General features: G+C 40.1%; 1 protein-coding gene across 1 annotated transcript in view; it reads left to right on the top strand.

The window, feature by feature from the left end:
* LOC106084041 (serine/threonine-protein kinase D3) overlaps positions 1 to 14,701 on the top strand; it is a 132,845-nt gene extending 118,144 nt beyond the window's left edge. Inside the window, exons 7-11 of the mRNA XM_059363363.1 lie at positions 3,668 to 4,751; positions 4,817 to 5,025; positions 9,924 to 10,269; positions 10,328 to 10,510; positions 13,744 to 14,701. Of these exons, the coding sequence (XP_059219346.1) occupies positions 3,668 to 4,751; positions 4,817 to 5,025; positions 9,924 to 10,269; positions 10,328 to 10,510; positions 13,744 to 13,937 (2,016 nt within the window). The 3' untranslated portion in view covers positions 13,938 to 14,701. The remainder of the gene's footprint in view (positions 1 to 3,667; positions 4,752 to 4,816; positions 5,026 to 9,923; positions 10,270 to 10,327; positions 10,511 to 13,743) is intronic.
* The last annotated feature ends 7,870 nt before the right edge of the window (positions 14,702 to 22,571 follow it).

The raw sequence follows: 22,571 nt of genomic DNA on the forward strand, positions 1-22,571 counted from the left end.
AGACGGACATAGCTAAATTCGATCAGAAAGTGATTCTGAGTCGATCGGTATACTTATCAATGGGTCTAATTCACTAAGTTATAGTACAGGTTACGTTATACACAGTAGTGGTGTAGGGAATAATATATAATAGTTTGGGGTATAGGCCCAAAAAACTATGAATATCGAGCTCCACTGTCTTGAAGATCCAAATTGTCTTGGTGAGCAAATACCTCCTATTTGGGGATTGTTATGGTGGTGCGACGCCCCCAGATAGTTGGTCCCTTATGTTGATATCAGATTGGTCTAATCCCAAATACCTTTAATTTGAGCACCATTTTACCATAGTCGGCAAACATGACCAGTTTGGGGGGTATTTTGGGGGATGGGGTTTATATCAGATTCGTGTTCTACTCTAAAAAACCTCTTATTGAGCCTCATATTGCAATGGTTAGCAAATACTTCCTATTTGGGTGGTGGCCCCATAGACACTTTTCCCGATTATTGATATCAGATTAGTGCTTTACTTCCAAAGACCTTTCATGTGAACCCCATATTGCTATGATCATTTGTCCTCTTTGGTGGATGTTCCCGGGGATGAGTGGCCCCCAAACACTTGGTCCCACATTTGGATACCAGATTCATAGTCTACACTGAAATACCTTTTATTTAAGCCCCATATTGTCATGGTCAGTAAATATGTCGTGTTTGGGGGGTGTTTTGGGGAAGGAGTGGACCCCTAGAAACTTGGTCCCTGCGGATGCGACCGCTAGCTTTCAGCTAAGCTTCCCGTGATAACGATGAACATTACACAAGTCGGAGTTCAAAGTTCACCCTGTGCAATGCTCACAGTTATCCCGTGTCGGCCTTTCAATTTAGTCCCATAGTACCTCGATCGGACTACTTTTCCGATGGGGGGATTTAGGGGAGTGGGATTTTTCGCAGAGAGGGATTTTTTAGACAAGCGATGGCACACTTGTATTTGATGCCAAATTATGATATCATTTTTTATACCCTTCACCATAGGATAGGGGTATACTAATTTCGTCATTCCGTTTGTAACATCTCAAAATATTCGTCTAATACCAAATAATGTATATATATTCTTGATCTTCATGACATTTTAAGTCGATCCAGGCCTGTCCGTCTGTCTGTCGAAAGCACGCTAACATTCAAAGGAGTAAAGCTAGGCGCTTGAAATGTTGCACAAATACTTCTTATATTGTATTAGGTTGGTTGGGATTGTAAATTGGCCATATCGGTACATTTTTTGATAAAGCTGCCATATAAACCGAACTTGGTTCTCGACTTTTTGAGCGACTAGAGGGCGCAATTCTTATCCGAAATTTTGCATAAGGTGTTTTTTATGGCTTCCAACAACTGTGCTAAATATTGCTCAAATCGGTTCATAACCTGATATAGCTGCCATATAAACCGATGTTGGATCTTGACTTCTTGAGCCACTAGAGGGCTTCTCCCATGACCTTCAACATACGTGTCCAATATGATCTGAATTGATCTTTGGCCTGATTCTGCTTCCATATAAACCGATCTCCCAATTTTGCTTCTTAAGCCCCTACAAGGCGCAATTCATACACGAGGTGTTTTAGCACTACTGTTCTAAGTATGATTTAAATCGGTACATAATCTGATAAATGCCATATAAACCGATCGAGGATCTTAACTTATTAAGCCTCTAGAGGACTCAATTCTTATCCGATTTGGCTGAAATACAATGGCTTCTCCCATGACCTTCAACATACGTGTCCCTGATACTGCTCCCATATATACCGATCTTCCGATTTTGCTCCTTGAGCTTCTACAAGGCGCAATTTTTATCAGAATGGACTATAATATTTATTACACAATGACTTCTACTATGGTCTTCAACATTCAATACATTTAAATAGCATAACATTTCTTATCCATTATTCTTTATTTGCATAAAAAGAAATACCGCGCAAAAAACTCGACAAGTGCGATCCATAGTGGAGGGTATATAAGATTCGGCCCGGCCGTACTTATCACGCTCTTACTTGTTTATTCTATTCTTAAATACCATTCATTTGAGTCCCATATCGCTCCTATCGATTTGGGAAGTTTTTTTATGGGAGAGACTGCCCTCTTGAGACGCAGCGACAAATTTTGACATCAGATTCGTTTTCTACTCCAATTACCTTTTATTTGGGTTCCATTTTGTACCAATCACTCTACATATTTGGGGGAGGGAGGGTGAGTGTGGGGTGGGTAGTTCTCCGTTAGACCCTACCCTACATTTTGATACACGTTTCATATTCTACTCCAAAACACCTTTCATATGAAGTCAGTATATCCCGATCGGTTCATTTTTCATTTGGTTGGTACTTTTAAGTTAAGGAGGAGGGTCCGCTCCCTTCTGATATCAAAAATTTATTCTGCCTAATATTCATTTCACACCATCATTCACAATCAGTCAAATTTTTTAGAAAATCGGTTCCGCAAGAAACAAGCGAACATATTTTGGTTTTCATAAAGGGTGATTTTTTAAGAGCTATAGGAAATTTAAAAAAAAGCACATTAAATTCAGAAAATTGCTTGAAATCTTTATTTAAATTGATAGTACGATCCACATATTTTAATGTTTGAAGATTATTTCATACAAATGTTGACGGTAATTGCGTCTGAAATGGTCCATCCGCTTAGTCCAATTTTGGCATACTCTTACCAACATTTCTGGCGGTATCTCGCGAATTAATGCTTCAATGTTTACTTTCAATACGTCAATTGAAGCGGGCTTATCTGTATAATCATGAGCTTCAACATAACCCCACAAAAATAGTTTAAAGGCAATAAAACGCACGATCTAGGCGGTCAATTGACCGGTCCCGAACGTGAAATAAAATGTGCACCGAACTCGCCTCTTGAAAAGTCCATCGCTACGCGTGCTGTGTAGCATGTGGCACCGTCTTGTTGAAGTCACATGTCATGCAAATCAAGCTCTTGCATTCTAGTTGCATATCATCTCACGATAGCGCTCACCATTCACAGTTACGTTACGATTCGCATCATCTTTGAAGAAGTACGGTCCAATGATGTCACCAGCCTTCAAACCGCACCAAACTGTGACTTTTCCTGGATGCATTGATAGCTTTTGCAATGCTTGTGGCTGCTCTTCACTCCAAAATCGAAAATTCATTGATCCAAAAATTAGCTTCGTCGTTAAAATGGAAGAAGCGCGCGATGAACTTTCTTAAAAGAATACGCATTTTGATAATAAAATTCAGTAATTTGCAAGCGTCGTTCGTTCGTAAGATGATTCATGGTTAAATTATCGACCAAACTAAAGATGTTTGACAGTGAAACAGAACGCGAAACCTGTGTGTGCTGTTTAAACCAGTGTTGCCAAAAAGATAATAGATAAAAAATCACCCTTTATAATGATTATCCAATTCCACAACCTGATATACTCGTAGCTTTTATATAAACCAATATCCTCAAAAGCCCGAACGATCACAATAGGATTTTGCATTTTGTAGATTAAGGTTTTGATGACTGTTGGAATCGTAACGTCAATTAGGACATAACACTAGAAAACGTTTACCAGACGTATAAAGAAGGTTCAACTTTTTGAACTATCGTTCTCTTAAAAGTAAACAGAATTTCTTCTGACGATAAATATGTATGTACCTAATAATGTCTCCATTTGTAGAGTGTGCCAACCTTTCACCGAAGCCATCGATCTTCGTCTGCAGGAAGTCGAAATGGACAAGCCACATTACCGCCTTCCGGTTATCACCCAAATAGTGCGGGTATATGTGCCACCAGTTCCGCCTATCAAAACATACGAATTCCACACACATTTATGGTTCATACCTACGGTATTCCCACAGTCTGCCAGTACTGCAAAAAGCTCCTTAAGGGACTCTTCAAACAGGGTCTACAATGCCGCGATTGCCAATACAACACACATAAGAAATGCATGGATAAAGTGCCGCAGGATTGTGCCGGGGAAAGACAATTGCATCCAAACGACTTCGGTGATGCTTTCACGCCTCCACATGCCACACACAAGGAAAGGGATAATTTCTTCAGAGAAGAATTCGATGATAGTGATTTCGATGATAATACATCGAGTGATTATATTCGAGCAACGAGCAACAAAATGGCCAGCAAACAAGGACGCTTGGGCACCATGGGTGCCAAGACCACAACAAATGCTCAAAATTCTCCGCCCGAATTAGTCAACGGTTTAAAAAGCAACGATGGTGAGCGCTCCTCATACCACAATGATTCTCGAAGTGCCGGTGAAGGACAATCTATAGATGGACAATCGGAACAATCGAGTTCCTCGTCATCGCCAAGTGCCAATATACCCCTTATGCGCATCGTACAATCAGTGAAACACACCAAGAAACGCGGTGGCCAAGCGCTCAAGGAAGGCTGGCTAGTGCACTACACTAGCCTGGATAATACAGTGAAACGTTATTTCTGGCGACTGGACTCGAAAACGATTACCTTGTTCATCTCAGAGCAAGGTAGCAAATACCATAAGGAAATCCCCCTGGCCGAGATACAAGCCATTGAGACCAACAATGAGGTGCGAGTCGATAACAACTATTGCTTCGAGGTGAAGACTTCCAATGTCAGCTACTATGTGGGCCAAGATCCCTTAGCCGGTGTAAGAGAAGAACAAGCTGTACGTCTGCCAACGCCCGAAAGTGGTATTGGCACCGATATAGCCAAGAGTTGGGAGACATCCATTAAGCAGGCCTATATGCATGTCACCAATACCCGTAAGTTCTGGGCAGGTTTTAGAATTTGTAGAGCAATACCAATAAAAAAATTGTTTTTTTTTTAGAATGTTGTGAATCTGAAGAAAATGTACAGGACATGGGTCAATTATATCAAATATTCCCCGATGAAGTATTGGGCTCTGGCCAATTTGGTGTTGTCTATGGTGGCATTCATAAGAAGACCAAGAGAGAGGTGGCCATTAAGGTTATCGACAAACTGAGATTCCCAACCAAGCAAGAAGCTCAGCTAAAGAACGAAGTTGCCATATTACAGGTAAGAAACATCGTACAATTTGCTAACATACAAAATAAAAAACTTAAACAATCAATGCTGGGATTAGGCACATTTAGCATAAACATCGAAAAAGATAGGGAAATATTATTCTTTCATTCTTAAAGTGGTTGTACGGTATAGATATAATTCGAAAGTGTACCGACGCACAGTGGGAGAGAATCGAAAAAATATGGTAAAAAATATGCCGTGTGAGAATGGGTAAATATATCTCTTTCAAGTATGGAATGGTTAGAGCTGAGGTACTAGCGATATCGTGTACAAAATTTCAAAGCCCTAGGTTGTAAAAATATGCAAATTTTGGCCATGAACATTCCACTAAGGAACAGGGGCAAACTTCTCACATTTCAATGAGTGCAGTCCGATTCAAGTTTAAGCTCAGTGATAAGGGACCTCCTTTTTATAGACGAGTCCGAACAGCGTGCCACAGTGCGACACCTCTTTGGAGAGAAGTTTGTACAGGCACCTTTGGCGGGCCCCTAAAGTTGGTCACCTCGGTATATCGAAAATTTGTTGGGGCTACCAACTCTTTCTGGTCCGATTTCCGAAAATTCTAAGAAACAAGCTAATAGAGTTTTGCAGACAATAATGTTTTTAAAAACCAAAAATAAATTCTTCCCGAATTTTTTTACAAAAAATCCCCAAAATACCCCTTTCGGGCAAAGATGGTTTCAAAATCGGCATTCTGTGGTAAATATGCTATGGAGGCTACAAATATTGATAGGTACAAAAAATTGTTTGCATGGTTTTATGGGACACACGGAGTAAAATACCATTAAGAAAAGGCAAAAGTCGGGCGTAGCCGACTATATAATACCCTACACCTACCCTACAATTATAAACTCGGGCAATATATAAATATATATGTATATCAGAGTTATATCTAAATCTGAACCGACTTTTAAACTGATCGCTTGAAATTTGTTGTTACTACGGTCATTTAAGTGCAAATCCGGCGACAAATATGTATGGGAGCTATATCCAAATCTGAACCGATTTTCATGAAATCGCAGATATGTTAAGATCAGTAACAAAAAAAAAACAATGCGTGCCAAGTTTTGTGCAGATCGGTTACAAATTGTGTTTATTACAGCCTTATTAGTGTAAATCGGGCGATACATATATATGTGAGCTATATCCAAATCTGAACCGATTTTAATGAAATCGCAGATATGTTAAGATCAATAACAAAACATTCCGTGCCAAGTTTTGTGCAGATCGGTTACAAATCATATTTATTACTTATAAGTGTAAATCGGGCGATACATATATATGGGAGCTATATACAAATCTGAACCGATTTTGGTGAAATCTAGCAGATATGTTAAGATCAGTAACAAAACAATCCGTGCCAAGTTTTGTGCAGATCGGTTGAAATATTCAGCTACCACGGTCGTTTAAATGCAAATCGGTCGATACATATATATGGGAGCTATATCTTAGTCTGAACCGATTTTGATGAAATCTTGCAGATATGTTAAGTTCAATAACAAAACAATCCGTGCCAAGTTTTGTGCAGATCGGTTGAAAATTTCAGCTACCACGGTTTTTTAAATACAAATCGGTCGATGCATATATATGGGAGCTATATCTAAGTCTGAACCGATTTTGATGAAATCTTGCAGATATGTCAAGATCAATAACAAAACAACCGTGCCAAATTTTGTGCAGATCGGTTGAAAATTTTAGTTACTACGGCCTTTTAAGTGCAAATCCGGCGATACATATATATGGGAGCTATATCTAAATCTGAACCGATTTTTATGAAATTTTACACACATATGGCCAAATTTTGTATAGATCGGTAAAAAATTGTGGCTTCTACAGCCTTAAACGGCCATATCGAATGAAAGCTATATATGGGAGCTATATCTAAATTTGGACCGATTTTCATGAAATTTTCCACATATATTTGGACGTCAAATAAAACACCTCGGGCAAAATATTTTAACGATCGGACTAAAACTGTGGCTTCTACAGCCTTAAAAGTTCATATCGGATGAAAGATATATATGAGAGCTATATCTAAATTTGAACCGATTTGAATGAAATTTTGCACACATATGTAGACCTCAAATAAAATACCCAATCCCAAATTTTGTAAAGATCGGACTAAAACTGTGGCTTTTACAGCCTTAAAAGTCCATGTCGGATGAAAGATATATATGGGAGCTATATCTAAATCTGAACCAATCAATATCAGTAGCGTTTGTTCTTGTGCCAAAAAAGTGACATGTGAAAAATTTCGTGACAATAGGACAACAAATACGACCTGTACTTTGATTACAAGAATACATGGACTCACAGAGGGACATGGCGAAATCGAATCAGAAAGTACATCTGAGTCTATCGGTATACTTATCAATGGGTCTAGCTCTTCTCCTTTTTAGCGTTGCAAACTAATGCACAAATCTATAATACCCTGTACCACAGCGGTGGTGTAGGGTATAAACATTAATTGTAGAATATCTCCAAAACAAGACGAGATATTTTAGACCTCAGGCAAACTTTTTCGTAGGAATTTTTGAGCACTATCCAGCACAAAAGGTTTTGGAAATCGGACCAGAAAAGAAGATTTAACAGCCCTAAAAAATTTTGGAAATACCAAAATGATGAAATTTAGGAGCAAAGGCGCGCGAACAACCTAGGGCCTTGATATTTTGTACACAATCTCGCTAGCACATCAGCTTCGATTCTATCCCAATGTTCATCGTTTTGGTCCTTACTCTCCTATTTTTTAGATGTGCTTACAACTATTTGTCATTTTAATTTCAAAGGTCATACTAAACGCCTTTTTATACTCTCCACCATAGGCTGGGGTATACTAATTTCGTCATTCCGTTTGTAACACATTGAAATATTGATCAGAGACCCAACAAAGTATATATGTTCTTGATCGCCTTGATATTCTAAGTCGAATTTGCCATGTCCGTCCGTCTGTCAAAAGCATGCTAACTTTCGTATAAGGAAATTTTGCATGAATACTTTCTATTATTCGCTCCAAGTTTTGATGAGCCTCCAGAGAGCGTAATTGTTATCCGATTTGTCTGAAGTTTCGTATGAGATGTTTCGTTATGACTTTTAACAACTATGCTAACAATAGTAAAATCGGTTAATAACCTGATATAGCTCCCATTTAACGGATCTCGTATCTTGACTTCTTTAGACTCTAGATAGCACAATTCTTATTGGATTTGGCTGACATCTTGTATAATGTTGCTACTATGGTGTCTAACATCGAAACCAAGTATGGTCCGAATCAATCCCTTACTTGATATAGCTAAAATAGCTTTCCAATTCTTATCCATTCCCTTTATTTGCCTATAGAGAGATACCGGGCAAAGAACTTGACAAATGCGATCCATGATGGAGGGTACATTAGATTCGGCACGGCTGAACTTAGCACGCTTGACTTGTTATTATACCCACCACCATAATCTAGTCATTCCGTTTGTAACACCTCGAGATATTCGTTTAAGACCCCATAAACTATATATATTCTTGGTCGTCTCGAAGTTCTGAGTCGACCTAGCCATGTCCGTCCTTCCGTCCGTCTGTCGAAGTCACGAAAGCGGCTGAACGCGTAAAGCTAGCCGCTTGAAACTATGCACAGATACTTAATATCGATGTAGGTCGTTGAGAATTGGAAATGAGCCACATCGGTTCAGATTTAGGTATAGCTCCCATATAAACCGATCTCCCGATTTGACTTCTTGAGCATCTGGAAGCCGCAATTTTTATCCGATTTGGCTGAAATTTTGCATATAGTTTTCTGTTATGACTTTCAATAACTTTGCCTAGTACGGTCCAAATGGGTCAATAACCTGATATAGCCCCCATATTAACCGATCTCCTTATTTAACTTTACAAGCTAAAATTTTTGACAAATTTGGCTGACATTTTTCGTGTAGTGTTCTGTTATGACTTCCAATAACTGTGCCAAGTACGGTCCGGTCTTTAATCTGATATAGCTCCCATATATAAACCGATCTCCCGGTATAACTTCTTGAGTCCTTGCAAGCCGCAATTTTTGTTCGATTTGGCTGAAATTTTGAGTGTAGTGTTCTCTTACGACTTCTAACAGTTGTCCCAAGTACGGTCCGAATCGTTCTATAACCTAATATAGCTCTACAAACTGCAATTTTTGTCCGATTTAGCTGACATTTTGCATACGATGTTCTGTTATGACTTCCACCAAATGTGCTTAATACGGTCCAAATCAGTCCATAAGCCGCTATAGCTCCCATATAAAGCGATCTCTCGATCATCCTAAATTTATTTTGTATAAATTTTTTGCAGAATCCACGGTGGTGGGTTCCCTAGATTCGGCCTGGCCGATCTTACCACGTTTTTACATGTTCTTTCTGTCGAATTCTATCGGCTTCCTCGCTTAACCGTGCACTCCAACTCCAAGTTTATCGTCGGCACTCCTCTGGCACCTAATGCCTGGACATGTGTCATTTCATTAGAAGAATAAACATAAATTCAGAGTTTGGATTGCTGACTTCAAAATAGCAACAGCACATAAAACTTTGCTTCGTTTGCTAAACCACCACTGTGGTATAGGGTATTATAACTTAAGTCTAGACCCATTGATTAGTATACCGATCGACTCAGAATCACTTTCTGATTCGATTTAGCTTTGTGCATCTGTCTTTCCATGTTAATTTGCGTACAAGGTACAGGTTGCAATATTCATTCAAGCATCATCATATTTGGTTCAGGCATCTTTTTGGTCTACAACATAGTCCATAGTTAGCCAGAGTTGGCCTGGTCTGCTTGAATTGCGCCTATTAATCTGTTATTTCAACTAAAAATCTTCTCTTAAAAATTCATGATAGTATCATCTCCAAATTTCCTTTTTAACTTCTATTTTTCAGAACATTAGCCACTGTGGTGTTGTGAATCTCGAACGTATGTTCGAAACTCCTGAACGCATATTTGTGGTAATGGAAAAGCTCAAAGGTGATATGTTGGAAATGATCCTCTCGCATGAACGCGGACGTCTCAGCGAAAGAGTTACAAAATTCCTGATCACACAAATTTTAATAGCCCTCAAACATCTGCACAGTCAAAATATCGTCCATTGTGATTTAAAACCTGAAAATGTTTTACTCTCATCAGATGCTGAATTTCCTCAGGTGAAATTATGTGATTTTGGCTATGCCCGTATCATAGGTGAAAAATCATTCCGTCGATCGGTGGTGGGAACACCGGCGTATTTAGGTTTGTATAGACGGACTTTCATTCTTCAGTGATTATAAATTGTTTATTTCTCTTACAGCTCCTGAAGTCTTAAGGAATAAGGGTTACAATCGCTCACTGGATATGTGGAGTGTAGGTGTGATTATATATGTAAGTCTCAGCGGTACATTCCCATTCAATGAAGAGGAAGACATAAATGATCAAATTCAAAATGCTGCTTTCATGTATCCTCCAAATCCCTGGAAGGAAATTTCATCAAATGGTAAGTAAAAAGTAAAGTAGCCACCACTTTATCACGAGAAAGGTAGTGTATAAATTGAGTGATATATGTCATAAATCGGAGCACTATTTGTTATCCGATGTAAATACCTCCAAAACATAGTTTCCGAAAGCTTCAGCAGCTGCCTCGGGCGCTCCAAGGCAGCTGCTAAAGCTTTCGGAAACTATGTTTTGGTGGTATCTACATGGGAGAACAAATAGTGCTTCGATTTATAAAATGAATCACTCAATTAATTCAGCAGATGCCTCGGGCGCTCCAAAAAGGTAAACTAGAGCTTTCTGACGGAAGATTGATTTTCGCAAATTCGTTAGCGGTCAATGTGCCTCATCACACAGACTTATAATCTTGGGGGTCTCTCTGCACAAAGCTGGTTATTGTTCTCATAGCGTTAAACCTGCGAATAGCAAAACAGGCCAACAAAGGTAGCGTTGTTACCAATATTAAGTGTTATTAGGTATTTAGTATTCAAGAACTCTGCCAGGGCTTGGCCCCGCTTATTAGTGTTGGTACTACCCCACGAAATGTGGCGAGAGTTCGCATCGCACCCTATTAGTACCTCGTTTCCTGTCTGTCTTGCTTTCCCCACCAGCCGTTGCAGCTCCGACGTCGGTGGCGGTGTCGGAGAGTCGAAAGTCAGATAAAGTGATGCCAGGTATGCTCCATCGTCTCCCTGTCTCACCACTGTTGCATCCGACGTTGACAACTCTGGGAAAATATATAATTAAAATTTGTATGACAAATAACGCAGGTCCTCGGCCGAGTACCAGTGTAGGTGATGATCTCATCGGGAGTAGGTGATGATCGCTTCGTCTGCTCCCTGTTCTTTGGACTGCATTGATTTTCCTTTCACTACACTGCCTGATGTCATCGTTTTAGGTTCTTTGCCTAGTCTAGTCTTCTCACACTTTATAAAGTCGGTAAAGGTTCCATCGTCAGGTCCCTGTTCGTTAAGCTGTATTGGGTTTCCATTCCTTATACTGCCTGATGTTTAAATACTGAGATCTTTGCCTATCTTAACCTTCCAAACACTAAGTAAATGGGCTTCTTAGGAGTAGGTTATGGTTCACTGTTTGTTGGGTTTCATTGAGACTCCTGTCGTTGCGCTGCCTAATGTTTCATTATTAGGATCTTCACCTATCCCAGTATTTCGTATCTTGAAGTCGGCGATGGGTCCATTGTCGGGTTCCTGTTTGTTAGGCTGTGTTGGGTCTCTGGCCACTGCACTGCCTGGTATTTTAGTTAGATTTTCAGGATTAGAGGATTAAAGGCTTTTCAGTTTGTCTTCTTCAAAACACTGGAAAACCTAAAAAATGAGGAAGCGACTAACACCGGAGAACATCAGTGGGGTCACAACACGAATGCCTCAAGCGTAGGTTGGTGAAGGCAGCCCTCCAATTAGTAGCACTGGCGGCCGAGACGTCTCTCCAGGTATGCAACTACACCATTACGGCCTTCAATAGTTTGCAATATTGTGGTCAAAGACGAGTAACAAGGGTAACGCCTTAAGGGTGAGAGTTCTCGCCAATTCTTCGAAACATTGAGATTAACGAAGTCGTTTTGGATCTCGACAAGGGTGATATGAAATGAATCGTATCTATGGACGATCAAGTCAAGGTCTCTGAGGCGACTGTTTAGAATGGCTAAGAGGAATAGCTTAAGGTGCTTTATACCCGAGACATAAATTCCATCATTTTGGACTCCCGTCTTGATCGGAACCACTCTGTATACCCGAAATACCTGAGCCTAGTTCTCGATTTGAAACAATTTGTCCCGGGAAAGGAAACGAAAGATAGAAGCCGAATGCATTGTGCGCCTTCTACTCTTGTCGAACGATATTAGGTACGAGTACGAAGTTAACCTAAAGATGATTTACTTGATGTATACAGACATTGTTAGAAAACATTATCCATGGACGATCATGGAAAGGATAATGGCTAAGAGGAATAGCTTGAGGTGCTCTATACCCGAGATATAAAACGCGCCATTTTAGACTCCTGTCTACAGTTGTGACGAAAAACCTAGGACTAGTACTCGATTAGAAACTTAATCCAAAGATTATTTACTTGATGAATACAGCCATTGTGAGACCAGTGCTGATGAGACCTCAGTCGTCACTGGTGCCATCAAAATGGAGTCGGGGAAGGAATTGGGGATCTACACTGAGGTACTCAATATCAAGGTGTCGCAAAATAAGAAGACGGACGAATTTGGCAGACGAGCGAACCAGTTATCGAACTACTGTCCACATTTTTATGTGGAGGGGGCGGTCCTAGCCAAGCGTCTGTAAGTGAGCAAGCTCGTTCCGGCCCAAAAGAGCGATTGCTGCAGTCATTGGTTATTTAAAGGCACCAATAACTCTATTCGTCATATCGAGCATCATAGGCACTTATAGACACACGAAGCAGTTATCGAATACTGTCCACATTTTCATGTGGAGGTGGCGATGTTAGTCAAGCTCCTGTAGGTGACCATTGGTTATTTAAAGGCGCCAATAACTCTCCTTGTCATATCGAGCATCATAGGCACTCAGTATTTGTGCATGAGCTTGTGCATCCCGGCCTCTCACTGAGACTCTCTGCTCGATACCGCTGATTGTCCGCGACTGCCATTGCAACTACTCCGTATGGAGCATTCCACTATCCGCATCTTGGGGACGCACCCGGTAGCTATCAGCTAAGCTTCAAGCATTGCTGTCACGAGCAATGAACACCACACAGACTTAATGTTCCAGCCTTTGTGGTGCTCACAGCTATACCGTGCCGGGGTTGAACTACTGCACATAATAGAGGCGATGGCCAACGCGAATTTGGTGGCGACCACTTGCCAGAAGTTATGGGAATCCCACATAATGAGGATAATGGGAATCCCACATAATGAGGATAAGGAGGAGACGATTTAGAACTTACTTACTTAATCTACTGGCGTGATTTTCCAGACAAGATACTACCGACAGGGGACGCGATGATGTCCTACTTGGTTGAGCAAAAGTTGGCCCACACTAAGTAGTAGGAATTTTCGTTTGCTAATATTGGTGTTGATCTGCCGCATAGTATTCCATTGTCTGTACCTTTCGTCATCAGTGTACCGATTGGACTGTATGTCCGTTTTGGAAATATTGTGAATTTTTTGTTGTGTAGAAACGTCTTTTATTTCAAATTCGGTTAAATTTGTAATTTTTCTAAATATATCTTATTTCTCCTACTTCCTTGTTTCAGCCATTGATTTGATCAACAACCTCCTGCAAGTGAAGCAACGAAAACGTTATACCGTCGATAAAAGCCTCCAACACTATTGGCTGCAGGATAAGCAAACCTATCGAGATCTACGCAACCTAGAGGGACAAGTAGGCACGCGTTATCTGACCCACGAAGCAGACGATATGCGATGGGCTAGCACTGGTGATATGTGACCTGTTAATGGTCTTAGTACTTGTCCCTCCCTCCAGTTAAGCGATAAAATTCCAGAATCACCACCATCTCCAAAACAGCGGCCAAAGGAACGCATACAAGAAGAGCCACGTCGAAAATCAGCAGGACCTCAAATAGATCTGGACAGTTGTAGCTGTCGCAGTAGTTTGCCAGGCAAGCCAAAAGTGGAGGCCATTGGCGATAAGGCTCTGAATTGGATGCGTTCGCATTTATGTCGCCATGTAAAATGAGCTGGGAGGGGTCAAGTTAATCTAATTCGCGAAACCTTGACCCAATCTTTGGTCTTTTTGGAAAAACACACATACACACACAAACAAAAACAACGATCAAAATACGAGTACTAAAAACAAAAACGGGCAGTCAAATATCCTCTTTCGATTTTATTGTATTTCTTGTTACTCCTGTATTTTGTATTGCCTCCTTAACGTTGTTCCCGTCTAAACAATTAAAAATTAAACCGTACCTTAAATTTATACATCCGCTTTTCTTTACTACAATTTATGTATATATGTATACGAATGATAAACTTATAGGAGTATGTGTATTGGTTGCAAATGTTCCCACACACACACACATACCCATACAATATATTATATGTAAATGAGATATTTTTGCCTATTTTACAAATTGATAACTGATGATGATGATGAGAAAAATCAAGATTATGAATATCTGAATGTTGTACCACTTTTTATCGATAGTTCTGAATGCTTTACAAATCAAAATGAATATTGTGCTACAAACATTTTAAAATGACTTCTTTATTCGCTAAATGAACAAATTATTGAACAAAACTATGATACAAATAAAATACTTATACATACACTAAATAAAATATTGCAGAAAATGCATACCTACATTCATATATTGAAAACTAGCTGTAAGTATCGATTACATCTCCACTAATGTTTAACATATTTTTCTTTTCCTTTTAAAATCAATCAATTTATTGTATCTTTACGAGGGTCATTCACGTTAATGCTCATGTCATATTTTCTGAATATAAAATAAAATAAAAAAAATGAGAAACTATTTTAAAAATGTTGATGCAAAGTTGTAGTTTTATTTCGAACAAAAAAATTTTTAAATGGAAAGAGAAAGTCGGGAAACTTCTTTCATGTTGTGTGGTGTGTTTACCCAAAATTAATTTTGGTTAGGTTGAAATGATAGCCGTTATAAAGGGTGATTTTTTTGAGGTTAGGATTTTCATGCATTAGTATTTGACAGATCACGTGGGATTTCAGACATGGTGTCAAAGAGAAAGATGCTCAGTATGCTTTGACATTTCATCATGAATAGACTTACTAACGAGCAACGCTTGCAAATCATTGAATTTTATTACCAAAATCAGTGTTCGGTTCGAAATGTGTTCATTCACCGTTCAGCGATGAGGCTCATTTCTGGTTGAATGGCTACGTAAATAAGCAAAATTGCCGCATTTGGAGTGAAGAGCAACCAGAAGCCGTTCAAGAACTGCCCATGCATCCCGAAAAATGCACTGTTTGGTGTGGTTTGTACGCTGGTGGAATCATTGGACCGTATTTTTTCAAAGATGCTGTTGGACGCAACGTTACGGTGAATGAACACATTTCGAACCGAACACTGATTTTGGTAATAAAATTCAATGATTTGCAAGCGTTGCTCGTTAGTAAGTCTATTCATGATGAAATGTCAAAGCATACTGAGCATCTTTCTCTTTGACACCATGTCTGAAATCCCACGTGATCTGTCAAATACTAATGCATGAAAATCCTAACCTCAAAAAAATCACCCTTTAAATGTGAGTTCACTCAGTAGCCAGTTTCGCCCGTTGTTATACCCTAGCGAAAAATTAAGTGTGGGTGATAAGTAAAACAAGTAAAAGCGAGCTAAGTTCGATCGGGCCGAATCGTTGGTTTCCACCATCGTGGATTATGCTAAAAATGAACCCTTGTTAACTCGGTTTGTATTTCAATTATTTTGAAACAATCAAATCGGGTATTGATCGAGGGGTATTGGAGGATAAAAGTGTATACCTCGTACCAAATTTTAGCCAAATAGGGATAAAACAAGGGCTTCTAAGAGTCACACGTAGCGCAGAGATTAGCATGTCCGCCTATGACGCTGAACGCCTTGGTTCAAATCCCGAAGGGAACGTCAAACAAAGTTTTTAGCGGTGAGTCGTTTTTTGGAAAGAATTGGCGCAAAATTGTCCCGATGGCTTCACTTTTGATTTAGGTGGTATAGAGGGTTCGCCCCCCTCACAATATCAACAAGTAAAAAGGCGTTAAGTTCGGCCCGGCCGATAAATATATACCCACCACCTCGGATATATATGTAAACCATCTTTCGTCAAAATCCTGTGAAAAATGCATACTTCATGCCCCATAGCAGCTCTATCCAAATATGTTTCGATTTGGACCAAATACTAATAGGTACAAGTCACTGTTCAATTGTGTATAACAAAATATTGGTCTTTTCAGTAGCTATATCTAAAAATAAACCGATCTGGACCATATACGACATGGATGTCGAAAAGCCTAACATATGTTACTGTGTCAAATTTCAGTGAAATCGGATGATGAATGCGCCTTTTATGGAGCTAAGACTTTAAATTGAGAGATCGGCCTATATGTCAGCTATATCCAAATCTGAACCAATTTGGGCCAAGTTGCAGAAAAATGTCGAGGGCACCAAAACATTAAATCAAGAGATCAGTCTATATGGCAACTATATCCAAATCTGTACCGATCTGAGCCAAATTGAAAAATAATGTCGAAGGGGCTAACACAACTCACTGTCCCAAATTTCGGCGACATCGGACAATAAATGCGCCTTTTATGGGCCCAAAACCTTAAATCGAGAGACCGGTCTATATGGCAGCTATATCCAAATCTGGACCGATCTATGCCATATTGCGGAAGTATGTCGAGGGACTTAACTTAACTCACTCTCACAAATTTCGGCGACATTGGACAATAAATGAGCCTTTTATTGGCCCAAAACCTTAAATCGAGAGACCGGTCTATATGGCAGCTATATCCAAATGTGGACCGATCTATGCCATATTGCAGAAGTATATCGAGGGGCTTAACTTAACTCACTCTCCCAAATTTCGGCGACATTGGACAATAAATGAGCCTTTTATGGGCCCATAACCTTAAATCGAACCGATCTGGGCCAAATTGAAGAATGTCGAAGGGCCTAACACAACTCACTGTCCCTTATTTCAGCAAAATCGGATACTAAATGTGGCTTTTAGGGGCCTAAGACCCCAAATCGGCGGATCGGTCTATATGGGGGCTATATCAAGATATAGTCCGTTATAGCCCATCTTCGAACTTTGCCAGCTTATGGACAAAAAAAATCTGTGCAAAATTTCAGCTCCATGTCTCTATTTTTAAAGACTGTAGCGTGATTTCAACAGACAGACGGACGGACATGGATTTTTACGTTGATCAAGAATATATATAATTTATAGGGTCGGAGATGGATATTTCGATGTGGTGCAAACGGAATGACAAAATGAATATACCCTCATCCTTCGGTGGTGGGTACAAAAACGTATATAGCCTTTGTTGCCTCCATTGTGATAGGCATCTATACTGATTAATTGATCATAATTAAAACTGGTTTGCTTTATTCATTCCGTTCTAAAATGTTTTTAAAAGTCGATAAAACAATTAGCATATTTACCAATTTTTTTGCATACGGATATACAAAACCTTTATAGCTTAAAGTGTCAAAAAATATTTGTGTGAAATCGGAACAATACGTTCATCCATTCAAATTATGCTTTTGTATAAAATCCGGTCTCTAGTCAAAACAGAAGTCCTTGTGCCAAATTGAATGAAAATTTCGGGCGGCTAGCTTTTAAATTGGAGAACTGTCGCCTACCCAAGATGAAAAGCATGTACCTATGTATACCCGGTCTTGATTTAAGCAAGTGATCGATCTCCTTCTCTTCATGCTCATCGAGACTGTCATATGGCCTATCGTACAGTTCTCATTTATAGCTCTTGTAATTGTGTTCAGATACCTCTATTCATAACCCAGCAACTCCGTCGTTCTCCTATGATCGACAGTAGGTATCGGACGGTTCCCGGTTATAACTCCAACCAAAGTGCTCAGTGTCATCTTATTGGAAGCCAACAACCTTGGACCTCCTTCGGTCGAGAGTGCTGCCGGTGCGATATCCATCTGGCCCCTGACTTCGCACCATCCATTCGCTTTGCTATGTTCGGTTGTTCAACAAATGGCCCGTGTGCAAGACCAACGACTGTTTCAATCGACGAGGTCCAGCCCATTGGGAGATGTTCGCCCGCTTTCTCAATTTTCGGAATACCATCGTGTCCTAGCGCTTTGTCATGAGCATGGAGTTTATTCAGACATACTAAATATTCTGGCAAGAGTTTGAGCACCGTCATAAAGTCCAAATAAAAACCTGAGTACGGGGGTTCAAAATCCCTTACCATGATTTTAAATATGGTTATGGTAAAGACACAGTTTTCTACCTCAAAGATGTTACAGCCGGCAGTCCGTCCGTCCGGAAGTCTCATTGACTATGTATATCGAGTGCACAGTAGACCCCACATACTATATCCGAGTCGTCTTGGAACTATCAGTGAAGACTGTGGCCTCATTTTTATACCGTATACCTCTATTGTGGTACAGGATATTATAACTTAGTGAATTTGTTTGTAACACCCAGAAAGATGAAGGAAAGACCCATTGATAAATATACCGATCGACTCAGAATCACTTTCCGATTCGATTTAGCTATGTCCATCTGTCTGTCTGTCAATAATGATAAGGGACCTCCTTTTTATAGCCGCGTTCGAACGGCGTGCCGCATAGCGACACCTCTTTGGGGAGAAGTTTTTACATGGCAAAGTACCTCAAAAATGGCACCAGCATTAGGAGGGGATAACCACCGCTGAAAAATGTTCCGAGGTTCTCGCCAGGATTCGAAATCAGGCGTTATGCGTCATAGGCGGACATGCTAACCTCTGCGCTACGGTGGCCTCCACTGAAATTCTACATATTAAATTTAAGCAAATTTTAAATTCGCATACCCAGTGTGGTGTAGGATATCAAAAGGTCGGCTTTGCCCGACTTTAGCCCGCCCTTACTTGTTCTCAACTACGGCATCCGGATCCATGTCTTCTCTATCGGGAAAATAAAACCTTGAGATCCTAGGTTAGATTAAACTAAGGTGGCAGTCTGCCATTACACTCACTTAAACATTTTCGTCCATTTTGATACCACAGGAACAGGAGAAGGAAGATGCCTTCAAGTTCCTATCGTTGAACTTCCGCTAATTCAGAAAAATTCTTTAAGAATTGGGAACCTAATTTGGAACTCCTCCTAACTGCCAGTGCGGAACACACGCGGCAGATGTTCCCTAGTCTCTTCTTGCTCGGAGTCCTCACAGCTTCCACATAAGTCGTTAGTGGCAAACTTCCGTCTGTCAGTATGTTTTCCGATCAGACAGTGACCTTTCATGATGGACACAATGACTGAGACGTCTGTTCTGTTGAGATCCTATCCCAAATCGGTATCTGTACCAAGAATTCTGAAACCTTCTTTGCCTACCCTCTGATTTTATAAAAAAAAAAAAAATGGAACTGTGGCCGCACCCGTCCTCCTCCGGTATACCAAGTTTCCTTATGTGGAGTACAGCCTTCGCGGCACAGTTCCAATATAGGCCTCAAAAGGCTCCCTCGCTCGGCAATCTGCCTGAGGTGTGGTTTCCAACTCTCCCATCATTCTGACATAGACCTGTCTTTGGACCTTGGACTTGCTTGTACGAGTCTTTCTAACTATTAGTCACCAACATAACAATGCCCTATACTCGTATGTCAATGACCTGGAACATCCAGTAAATTATCCTAGGTTTAACTCACCACTTCCTATCCAACATTCTTCTGCAATATAAAAGGGCTTAGAGTGCTTTTCGGTTTCTTTCCTCCGTATTTTTCCTTCACGACAAATTCGAGTGGAGGACTAGGCTCAAGTTTTTCGCCTCCTTTGACAACTGCAAAGTCATATTGTTCAGATACGGAAGTCTAAAATCCAGTATCTTTTATCATCGAGTATCTTATATGCCCTTCGTCTTCCTTGAACTAATTCTCAACCCATTTCTCGTAGCCTATCTCGACAGTATCCTTGATGGCCTTTTCATGATCTCGCTGACAGTGGGTAGTATGCAAAAGGACTTCATTTATCACCTGGTTCCAGAGAATCAACGAAAACACTCCTGTTTGAGTTGTCACTCTAAAACCCGCCTACTAATCATACCATTCCAAGTTTTATTGATAATCCTGCCGCATAACTAAATACGTCATTTGGGAAATATTCGATAGGACCCCGTGAGTTCCAGGGCTGCGACCATAGACCCTATTTTAAACTCTCATCGAAATCCAGGAAGGCCGCTACTGCACACTCCTTCAGTCGGATAGGTCTCGACCTCTCGAATCAGCTGCGTGCTCCGGAATGTATTTGAAGAGTTGGTATAGGAGCCTGCTGCATTTATCTATAATGCCTCAAATGCTCCCTAAGCAACACGTACATCTAGAAGGGTTGGTACTTCACTAAAGCTGCGATAAGTGTGTTCTCTAAAGCCATTCTAATCGACTTTTTTATACCCACCACCGAAGGATGGGGGTATATTAATTTTGTCATTCCGTTTGCGACACATCGAAATATCCATTTCCGACCCTATAAAGTACATATATTCTTGATCAGCGTAAAAATCTAAGACGATCTAGCCATGTCCGTCCGTCAGTCTGTTGAAATCACGCTATATTCTTCAAAAATAGAGATATTGAGCTGAAACTTTACACAGATTCAGTCTTTGTCCATAAGCAGGTTAAGTTCGAAGGTGGACAGTATCGGGCTATATCATGATATAGCTCCCATATAGACCGATCCGCCGAATTGGGGTAAAAAGCCACATTTATTATCCGAAGCCACATTTATTTAAAAGGCGCATTTATTATCCGATTTTACTGAAATTTGGGACAGTGAGTTGTGTTAGGCCCTTCGACATCCTTCTTCATTTTGGCGCAGATCGGTTTAGATTTTGATATAGCTGCCATATAAGCCGATCTCTCGATTTAAGGTTATGGGCCCATAAAAGGCGCAGTGACTTATGTTAGGCTTTTCGATATCTGTGTCGTATATGGTTCAGATCGGTTTATTTTTAGATATAGCTACTACAAAGACCAATATTTTGTTATACATAATTGAACAATGACTTGTACTTATTAGTATTTGGTCCAAATCGGAACATATTTCGATATAGCTGCTATGGGGCATAAGGTATGCATTTTTCCCCGGATTTTGACGAAACGTGTTTTACATATACACCCGAGGTGGTGGGTATCCAAAGTTCGGCCCGGCCGCCTTTTTACTTGTTTTTGATTGGTAAGAGTCGGCCACCCAGTGGTTATGAAGTCAGACCGAGGTTATGAAGTCACAGGGTCAGTCAATGGATCCCAAAGAAAGGGACTAAGTGATAGAGCTGGCAAAATATCGATGGCACCATCGCGAATATCGATTGATATTTCTCCTATCGCTACTATTGGCGAAGTTGAATTTTTTGCAAAATTAAACAAAAAAAATAAGCGATACAACACCGGATGTACCTTTATATAATATAAGATACATTGCACCTATAGAGGACGCAATTTTCATCCGATGGGGTTACATCAATGGTTTCTCTCATGACTTCCAACTGACTTTATTCAATTTAGTTTTATTCGGTCTGTGCATTGATATTGCTTCTATATAAATTGATCTCCTAGTTTTTACTTCACATTTCGTTTGAAATATAGGAGATGGGGAGATTAACGATTGTATCCATATTATCGATATTTATTATTAGAAATATCGAAAATATTCAATGTTGCGTACACCGATAGTTTGCCAGCTCTAGCAGCTGACGCAATGGTTCATTGATGCATCCACATTCACCGTACAAAACCTAGACCCATCTATCTGCTGTACCAAAGTCATGCCTCTTCGGTCGTTACATACATAAGCTCAGTAGTGATAGATCTTCTCTGCACTTAATGGTGGATCAAGAAAGATAGACATTAATCTCCATTTTGGGTTAGGTCCTCCCGTAGCATACTGTAATCGTGACAACCGTGTGGAAGCTCGATGCGTTCGGAAACGACAACGGCGCTTTTAACCAACAGCTGTATGTTGACACAACACCCTTGCAACGAAGAAAACATGACCTGAGCCTTTTGCAATTTGAATTCGAGCGATGACAGATCTACATCTCCGACAAACAGAAATGGGAGTTTTCCAACCCAGCCCACACTACAAGCGTATGGTGCAGACGTTCCGGGATGTATTATTGCATTTCTCCCGAATAAAAAATGCACGTAACACCGCAGTACCCTGCCGATCAAGGGTTTTATTGAGGAAATCCCACATTTGCTGCCATTAGATTCTCAATTCATATTTATTGACCTGAATCTTTGTCAAATCCAGATTTGGGTAATCGGTTTATCGGCAGTGCTCCAGGTTTCAATTTCTAAAATTTGGCTGTTTGTTTAATAATTTGTTAATAATTTGTTTTTAAAGTAAAAGTTCCATGAGTTACTGTTGTGCATTTATATTTA

The sequence above is a fragment of the Stomoxys calcitrans genome, chromosome 2 (genome assembly GCF_963082655.1).
Source record: "Stomoxys calcitrans chromosome 2, idStoCalc2.1, whole genome shotgun sequence".
In the NCBI taxonomy this organism is placed as follows: Eukaryota; Metazoa; Arthropoda; class Insecta; order Diptera; family Muscidae; genus Stomoxys; species Stomoxys calcitrans.